General features: G+C 47.8%; 1 protein-coding gene across 1 annotated transcript; it reads right to left on the bottom strand.

Moving 5' to 3' along the window:
* LOC309374175 (fucolectin-like) lies at positions 1-7533 on the bottom strand. The gene is made up of 4 exons (XM_081919058.1): positions 7299-7533; positions 4176-4267; positions 1122-1413; positions 1-262 (listed from the first exon to the last, which is right to left on the bottom strand). Exons 2-4 carry the CDS (start codon positions 4264-4266, stop codon positions 103-105), a joined length of 543 nt encoding a protein of 180 aa, XP_081775184.1. The 5' UTR covers position 4267; positions 7299-7533; the 3' UTR covers positions 1-102.
* Positions 7534-9717: the final 2184 nt, after the last annotated feature.

Raw genomic sequence — 9717 nt, 5'->3', positions numbered from 1 at the left:
TGAAGGAAGCCTGCTCAATGGGCATTTATTGGAGATACAAAATCTATGAAATCCCCTCACCCCTGAAACAATAAAAAAACCACCACCCACAGGTGCTGATCCCTAGCACTGGTCTTCTGCCTTGGTGCCATAGACCTCCACCTCGCACAAGGTCAAGTATTCGGCCCTTCCCGGGATGTTGACGCTCACGAAGCGGCCCTTGAGCCAATTGCAGTACAAGGTGCTGACGGAGCCAAGGCTGGTGTCTGTGATGGTCCCACAGCTGGAGAGAGAGAGAGAGAGAGAGAGAGAGAGAGAGAGAGAGAGAGAGAGAGCGCATCAGCTGTAGGGTGGGTTTAATGTGGAATCTCCATCTAAACTGTGGAGGAATACATTCTTAAATATATGAAATTCCTCATGATCCCAGTCAAAGGGTGTGATGCCCATTCTCCCCCAAAAGCTGTCCTCCCTGGTGTTTATAATGATGATGATGATGATGATATATTATTATTTTTATTTATACCCTGCCCATCTGGGCAGCTTCCAACAAAATATTAAAAATACAATAAAACATCAGACATTAAAAACTTCCCTATACAGCTCTGCCTACAGATGTCTTCTAAAAGCCAGATACAGTGGTACCTCAGGTTACAGACGCTTCAGGTTACAGATGCTTCAGGTTACAGACTCCGCTAACCCAGAAATAGTACCTCAGGTTAAGAACTTTGCTTCAGACTGAGAACAGAAATTGCGGCACAGCAGCAGTGGGAGGCTCCAGTAACTAAAGTGGTGCTTCAGGTTAAGAACAGTTTCAGGTTAAGAAAGGACCTCCAGAATGAATTAAGTTCTTAACCCAAGGTACCACTGTAGTTGTTTATTTCCTTGACATCTGGTGGGAGGGCGTCACCACCGTGAAGGCCCTCTGCCTGGTTCCTGGTGAGGGAACTGCCAGAAGACCCTTGGAGCTGGACCTCAGTGTCCGGGCAGAACGATACACTCCTTCATAACAATCACTACCTTTCATTGTAGTCCAGATTAATTACTACAAAATTACCACCACCCACTTTTTCCATCTTTGGTCCCTGTCCCTGTCCCACCCCTGTAAAGGGGGCAGGATGGAGGTTGGGGGAAATGAAACTTACAGGGGGTTGGACTTGCCATGGTCAACCACGGAGTCTCCTACATGGATCTGGGCTCCCAGGAGTCTCTCACTGCAGCAGCCCTGACGGTTTTTCACCACCACGGCCGAGATGGCATACTGGTTGCCCAGGTCCACGTACCACCAGGGGTCCTGGTCTTGATTAGTGTGGGTGCAGGAGCCTCCGGCGAAGAACCCGTCACAATTTCCATCCACAGCGTTTTTTGCGCCAGTAAAAATCTCATGTGGGTAGATGGAGGACTGGAAGGCTGGGCGGCCTTTGGCCAAGTTGTGAGCTGGAGCAGGATGGGAAGGAGATGGAGGGAGAATAAATGGTTAGAGAGTTATACAGCCTCCATGGAAGCTCCTCTCTGGACAAGAACAGGGAGCAGCAGAGACCGGGGAAAGCTTTGCAAAGCCCTTCAGGAGACCCACTTTCAGTGTTCAAAGAAGCTGCAACAGAAGAGGGAGGAATATTGCCACACTGATATTAAAATAGTTGCATTTCCAGATTTCGATTTTTCATGGCCCTCCAACCAAGAGGTGAGGCTCTGCAGTGTTTAAAGGCTTTTAAACTACCTTGGTAGAAAAGTAAGCAGAACAAGCTCAGAGACGGGCCTTCTGCAACCTTGGAATGCAGGAGGCCAATGTTCATGCTTTCTCCCCACCTCCCTGCATTTTGGGGGAAGCCCAGTCCTGCAATAAGCTGGTGGTGCTGAGAGCCAGAGGCTGAGTTTGGTCCTTTCTCTTTCAGCCTGACACCTTGCAGGGCTCTTGTGAGGATAAAACGGGGGTTGTCATTGTGCAGTGTAAAGGTAAAGGGACCCATGGCCATTAGGTCCAGTCGTGACCCACCCTGGGGTTGCGGCACTCATCTCGCTTTATTGGCCAAGGGAGCCAACGTACAGTCATGTGGCCAGGATGACTAAGCCGCTTCTGGCGAACCAGAGCAGCGCACGGAAACGCTGTTTACCTTCCCGCCGCAGCGGTACCTATTTATCTACTTGCACTTTGATGTGCTTTCAAATTGCTAGGTTGGCAGGAGCAGGGACCGAGCAATGGGAGCTCACCCCATCGTGGGGATTCGAACCGCCGACCTTCTGATTGGCAAGTCCTAGGCTCAGTGGTTTAACCCACAGCACCACCCGAGTCCCTTGTGCAGTGTAAGGGCAGGACAAAATTGCAGTGACAACAAAGAGGTTACATCTAAACATGATGTTGGAGATTTCAAGAGTGTGTTGATCTCCTGCCATCCTTGTATACCTCCTAGCACATTCACCCTCGTTTCACCTGAAGGAATGAGCTACCAGACTGAAGGTCACATTGGGCAAATGGGAAATATAAAAGTCCACCAGTTCCCTCTCCTTCTCCCCAAGCAGTCTCGAAGGATAGTGTAGAATATAGTCCTACGAGGACCATCTTGGTACTGAGTATGAAAGCACACTGAACATGCTCAGAGACCGGTCCTCTCCAACCTTGGCATTGATGTCCAAGGGTGGCATTGGTCATGGCCTCCCCAGACCTATTTTGGGGGTTCCCCCGCTGAGCAATGGGCTGCTGATGCTGAGCTCTGGAGGCTGCACCATCAGGATGTCTCTTGGAAACAGCAGCCACCTCAGTGCTGCATCCTCTCCTCTGCCTGGGGGTGGAGCAGCCTCAGTCCGAATGCATAAAGGGAGGAATCTGCTGGATGGGTCCAATGGAGGGGAGATGTTGTTCCCCCATCACAACTTGTCAGGTCTGAACCCTTCGGATAACTAATTGCAATCTTAATATGCGATGTTCTCACTAGGTAAGATGGCTCCCAACTTTCACTGTCACAACAGCAGCTTAGAGGTCATGTATGTAAAATAACTAAGCAAGTATTAGAAATCACCCCAGAATTGGGCCTACTAAACATCTTCCAAGACAATAACGCCCACTTACACCACAAAGAACTCATAACCCACCTACTTTCAGCAGCCAGAGGCATCATAACCAGACACTGGAGAGACCTGTCAGGAGTAAGCATGGACCAATGGTACCAAATAGTATGGGAAACAGCCCTAGTAGAAAAATTAACCAATAAACTGAAACTGACACAGGGACAAACAGAAGAAGACGCCTTCATCCCGGTGTGGCTCCCCTTTATCACACACAGCCCAACAAGATAATGACAAAATCCACCAACACCATGCAAATCAATATGGCTAACCTGATCCAAAACACCCACCCACCCCACTCACACACGAAAACAAAGACCACCACAGCCAACCACAAATGAACAACCACACCCCAGGCCAACCCCAACCTCTCTCACCACCAAATTTTTAGCCTGGAGAAGAGGAGGTTAAGGGGTGATATGATAGCCATGTTCAAATATATAAAAGGATGTCACATAGAGGAGGGAGAAAGGTTGTTTTCTGCTGCTCCAGAGAAGCGGACACGGAGCAATGGATCCAAACTACAAGAAAGAAGATTCCACCTAAACATTAGGATGAACTTCCTGACAGTAAGAGCTGTTTGACAGTGGAATTTGCTGCCAAGGAGTGTGGTGGAGTCTCCTTCTTTGGAGGTCTTTAAGCAGAGGCTTGACAACCATATGTCAGGAGTGCTCTGATGGGGTTTCCTGCTTGGCAGGGGGTTGGACTCCATGGCCCTTGGGGTCTCTTCCAACTCTATGATTCTATGATTCAAAGGAACACAAGCGAACAGCAGAGAACCTGCACAAGCAACGCTGACACAAAACCCCACATATATTAAGTAAAATAGAAACATCACCACCCGACCCCACCCCCACTAATCTTTTCCCCCTCCACCTCTTCCCCGCTTTTCCTCTTAATGTCTCAACAAATGAAACTGATCTGTAAAAAAAATGTTACTTGAAGAAGAGAGAGAGAGAGAGAGAGAGAGAGAGAGATTGCACATACTTCTGTAAACCAAGAAAATCTTTAATAAAAATATTTCTTTAAAAAAGAGATCACTGGTTTGGGGGGAATAGGGGTGCTTCTGGGTGGCGGAGAGGTATCATTTGCATGTGGGTCTGACCCACAGACCAGCCCCCTTTGGAAGTTCTTACCAGTGCCTTGCAGCTCAGGCTTGCAGCTCTGGGCGTCCCCACTGCCTGCCAGGAGAGCCAGGGTCAGCATCGAAATCCAGGTGAGGAGCATTCTGGAAGGAGGGGAGGGGAGACAGCAGTGAGGGAGGGGTCTGTGCTGGAGCCATGGGGGTCTGCCTCCCCCTGAGCCCCAGGAAAGTAAAAAATAATAATGGGGAAGGTGGGCTCAGAGCCAGCCAGGAATGCTCAGAGGAGGTCTTTGGGTGGGTCGTGAGACCTGCTGGCTAGAAACAGCAAGGATATGGGAGAGTGTTCCTTGTCAGCATGGAAACACGGTGAGGGGGAGAGAGAGTTTGGAGAGAGTGCTGGGAAATGATGAATGGTGAAACTTGCTGAAATATAATTGGAGTCCAGAGTGGATTTCATGCTCTTTATTCAGCTATCCATTCTTTATTCAACCTCTCCATCCTGAAGGAAATCAGCCCTGAGTGCTCACTGGAAGGACAGATCATGAAGCTGAGCCTCCAATACTTTGGCCACCTCAGGAGAAGAGAAGACTCCCTGGAAAAGACCCTGATGTTGGGAAAGATGGAGGGCACAAGGAGAAGGGGACGGCAAAGGACGAGATGGTGGGACAGTGTTCTGGAAGCTACAAACATGAGTCTGACCAAACTGGGGGAGGCAGTGGAAGACAGGAGGGCCTGGTGTGCTCTGGTCCAGGGGGTCACGAAGAGTCGGACACGACTAAACGACTAAACAACAATAACAACATTCAGCTCATAGTGGTGAGGAGCAATGGAAGTTTCCCCCGAATGTCTGCTTTATATACTGTGGTACCTCGGGTTACATGCGCTTCAGGTTACATAGGCTTCAGGTTACAGACTCCGCTAACCCAGAAATAGTGCTTCAGGTTAAGAACTTTGCTTCAGACTGAGAACAGAAATTGTGCTCCAGCGGCACAGCAGCAGTGGGAGGCCCCATTAGCTAAAGTGGTGCTTCAGGTTAAGAACAGTTTCAGGTTAAGAACAGACCTCCAGAATGAATTAAGTACTTAACCCGAGGTACCACTGTACATTATTTACACAATGGGCCACACGTGATTGGTTAATTCCGGGATACTCCTGTAGGCCAATCAGGTTGTGGATTCACTTCCACCTGGAGCTGGATTGGGTGGCTTCTGTGGACCAATCAGACTGCTGCATTCTGGATCCTATTCAACTCAGTACATATCACTTGCATTAACAGGAAGATTTGTGTACCTGCTAAATGTGCTAAAGAAGATGTGCTAAAGAAGATGCAGTTTTCAAAAGTCAGCCTGAAAGAGCCCACAAGAAGAAGTTTGGGGAAGTCAGTTGAGTGTGATTAAATCTGTGGTGAGGTGACAATGGAAATAGGGAACCTGGGGCAAACTGTTGAAAGGGTGGGGCAGGAGGCAGAGGAGTTGGTGAGCCTTTGGTGCTGATAAAGCCACTTCCACCCTGCAGAGGAGGTGGGGTAGCGGGCGTCATGCCCCCAGCACTTGCATGGGGGCTGGAGCCCAGCCCCCATGCAATTGGGGGAATCCCCAGCTGCATCACCCCCTGGCCAGCCAATCGGATGGCTCTGGGGGCGTGGCCTGCCCTATTTAACACAGGTACGGCTGGGGATCTCCCTCTTTGCCAGCTGCCAGCTGTTCCTGCTTCTCCCGCCCTTAAAGGTTTTTGTTCCTTGACCTTGCTATGGACCTTGGTTGGTCGCCATTGAGGGGCCTGGTAGGAATTTTTTCCACTTGGCAAATTGGCACCAGCCCCTTGGTTTTCACCTACCTCATAGCAAATCGTCACAACTTTCTTCATATTGGCGGTTAGGCATTGGTATTGCTCTGTAGATGGAAGAGGGGAGGAAGCACCATCACCTGCCCCACATATTGAAGGGTAGTCCGGTGAAGGATTCTGGGGGGCATGGCCCTGTCCAAAGCCTATGGGGGTGAGGGCCCAAGGCACGCCCCTAGCGGTGACCCTGGGGGGGTTCCTAGTTGATGTGCATCAGCAGGACTCCCCCTACCGGTGGTTAACCCTTCCCAGTCTTCAAGCGGACGGGCTGAAGTCGGATATAGTCAGTTAGGACCAATGCCTAAGCCAATACCACTCATCACCCGTAACCAATAAAGTTGTGGCCTTATTTAGCCCATTAACCTTAATAATTGTCTCATGTGTCTTTATTTCCACTGGGGGGGGGGAGGGAACTCGCCACGCAACTAAAAACCGCTGCTGCTGAGGAGATAAGACGGGGGAACACGGAACCAGTGAAACTGCAGGCATACAGGTAAATGTATGAAAGATCTGGATTTTGTGTGCTTGGGGGTCTCTTGCCTGAACCATGAGGTTGGCAGGGCACCATTCGTGACCAAGAGCAAACACTGCCTGTTTTGTTATCGCTGCCTGCCTTCCCGACCACAAGGCAATGAACACTTTGGACTGCTATCCCTTGACAAGAAGGACAAGCTGCAAAGATGCTTAAACATGCAGGAGGCAGTTCCTCTGGCAACGGGCCTCACTGGGGGTCCCTAACAGACTTTTTAAGATGCCTCCAAAAAATATAGGGTGGTAACCAACTATGTTTATCTCAGTGTGGAACAATTGAATGCACCTGTCTTGGTCATTCTGACTTCTGTGGTATGATAGATAATTATAAGAGAATATAATATTGATGAAAATTAACAAAGGAAAACAAAAAAAAATAGTGTGCTAGATAGACTAAGTGGTAGGTGCATGATGGGGTGGTCAGAAGCCGTTAGAAACTCAAGAACGACGTATTGTGTTGCAAAATAACAAATATTGTCATTTTCTTTTCTTTCTTCTGGATAAGCCTTTTGTTTGTTATTCCTTTTTAATTTCAAAAAGCATTAAAAAAAATCTTGGCCATTCTCATTTATTTCAATGTGTCTACTCAGAGTAATACTACCCATAATTTTCTGGAATTTTAGAACAAAGTCTTGAAAGTTAAATTAGTACTGTAAAGATGCTGGACTTTCTTTGGGAGACGGGGGATATTCTGGGCTTCAGGTATCACACCCAATGAGGCACCTCCCTTCCAATTTTATTCATTTCATAAAATTTAAACCACTCAATTGTAGAAAACCTCAAATCGGCTCACAAAACGTACCTTGCTTCTCTGTGTTGGGATCAGCAACCAGAAGCGTCTTTCTCCAAAACGTTTCCTCTCTGCTTCCAAATGAGTTCTGGAGCTCTCAGGCAGTCCTGGTTTTATGCTCTTCAACTCCCCCAAACAGGAAGATGTTGAAACCAGAATTGCACGCCCTTCTTCTAATCAGGCTTGTGTTTGTTTCTGACTGTCTCCTTTGATTGAGGGTCATAGTACTTGATCCACAACTGCCAGCACACACAACAGGTGCAAGGAAGAAGATTGCATTTATGGGGAAGTTAAAAAGTTGAGCTGCCTCATTTGCATGTGAACATAACCTCCGGTGAGAGATCTTTTGCTGGAGTCCCTATGGGCATCTGTAACGAATACATGTTTACCCTTCACATTATGCCCCATTGCACACGCCAGGAAATGAAGAAAGCTTGGTTTGTCAATGAAATGAAAAAGACAGAGTATTTGCATGCTGTTTCAGGCAGCCTGGGGACAGATATGCAAACAGAAGCAGGGGGAAAGCCTGCATAGCTCAGTTGGTTAGAGTCTGGTGCTGATAACACCAAGGCTGCAGGTTTGATCCCTGTATGGGATCCTGCATTGCTGGGGGTTGGGCTAGGGTCCCTTCGAATATGATTCTGTAAAATCATACAGCACAAACAAATCTGGTATCTAAAAAGTAAAGGAGTCCCTTGATATCTGGTTTAAGAAGGTATTGTTGCTGTTGTTTAGTCACTTAGTCGTGTCTGCCTCTTTGTGACCCCATGGATCAGAGCACGCCAGGCCCTCCTGTCTTCCACTGCCTCCCTCATGCTGGTAGCTTCAAGAACACTGTCCCACCATCTCGTCCTCTGTCATCCCCTTCTCCTTGTGCCCTCCATCTTTCCCAGCATCAGGGTCTTTTCCAGGGAGTCTTCTCTTCTCATGAGGTGGCCAAAGTCTTGGAGCCTCAGCTTCAGGATCTGTCCTTCCAGTGAGCACTCAGGACTGATTTCCTTCAGAATGGATAGGTTTGATCTTCTTGCAGTCCATGGGACTCTCAAGAGTCTCCATGGATCCCTGCCTTGCCGTGGCGAAGGGGCTTGAATAACTCAGAGAAGCTATGAGCTATGCCGTGCAGGGCCACCCAAGATGAACAGGTTATAGTGAAGAGTTTTGACCAAACGTGATCCACCTGGAGCAGGAACCGGCAAGCCACTCCAGTATCCCTGCCAAGAAAACTCCATGGACAAAGACAAGAAGAAGGTATTATTCATTGCAGAATCTGAAAAACTTGCACATTCTTTGCTAGTTTTATTATTATTATTCATTTCACTTCTATACCGCTTTAAGAAAAACCTCACAGCCGTTTACAGCAGCTTACAACATCAATAAAACAATCCAGAATCAAACATTTCTGAAGAAAGCCAAATATAAGGCATACAGTCAAAGCAACATCGTTAACAGGAAACAAAAATATTATCTGAAAGATTTCAAAATAAAACATTACAAAGGAGGTCAGTTACAGAATGCATATTTAACACAAACAAACAAACAAAATCTTGAACATTAAAAAAAATTGCTAAGTGAAGTCAAATATAAAATGCACATTTAAATCAGCGCAATTAACAAGACAATAAAATATCATGATAAGCATGGTACGGCTGTTTGGCAGGCTCAAAAAAATGGGGCACAAGAACACAATAGTTTGGGTTTGTTGTCAGGCATAGCAATGTCTCTCTGGTCTCCTCTTTTGTTGGGCTGGTGAGTGTGGGCCCCGCCCCCTAGGCCAGGTGGAAAGGGCCTTGCAGAGAGTGGCCTCCACGCCCCACAGCCAGGCGATGTTCCCAAGAGCAAAGCCAATGTCTGTTCATTTTATAATAAAGTATTATTCTCCTTTGTTACCAACAAAGGCCCATCTAGTTCAAGCTATGGTTTTCCCAGTAGTGATGTATGGAAGTGAGAGCTGGACCATATAGAAGGCTGATCACCGAAGAATTGATGCTTTTGAATTCTGGTGCTGGAGGAGACTCTTGAGAGTCCCATGGACTGCAAGAAGATCAAACCTATCCATTCTTAAGGAAATCAGCCCTGAGTGCTCACTGGAAGGACAGATCCTGAAGCTGAGGCTCCAAGACTTTGGCCACCTCCTGAGAAGAGAAGACTCCCTGGAAAAGACCCTGATGTTGGGAAGGATGGAGGGCACAAGAAGAAGGAGACGACAGAGGACGAGATGGTTGGACAGTGTTCTCAAAGCTACCAGCATGAGTTTGACCAAACTGTGGGAGGCAGTGGAAGACAGGAGGGCCTGGCGTGCTCTGGTCCAGGGGGTCACAAAGAGGCGGACACGATGCCTTATGAAGAACGGCTAAGGGAGCTGGGCATGTTTAGCCTGGAGAAGAGGAGGTTAAGGGGTGATATGATAGCCATGTTCAAATATATAAAAGGA

This window comes from Podarcis melisellensis (genome assembly GCF_964234715.1).
Source record: "Podarcis melisellensis genome assembly, chromosome: 7".
NCBI lineage: Eukaryota > Metazoa > Chordata > Lepidosauria > Squamata > Lacertidae > Podarcis > Podarcis melisellensis.
The sequence above is the reverse complement of the archived record's forward strand: the minus strand, read 5'-3'. Positions and strand labels throughout refer to the sequence as shown.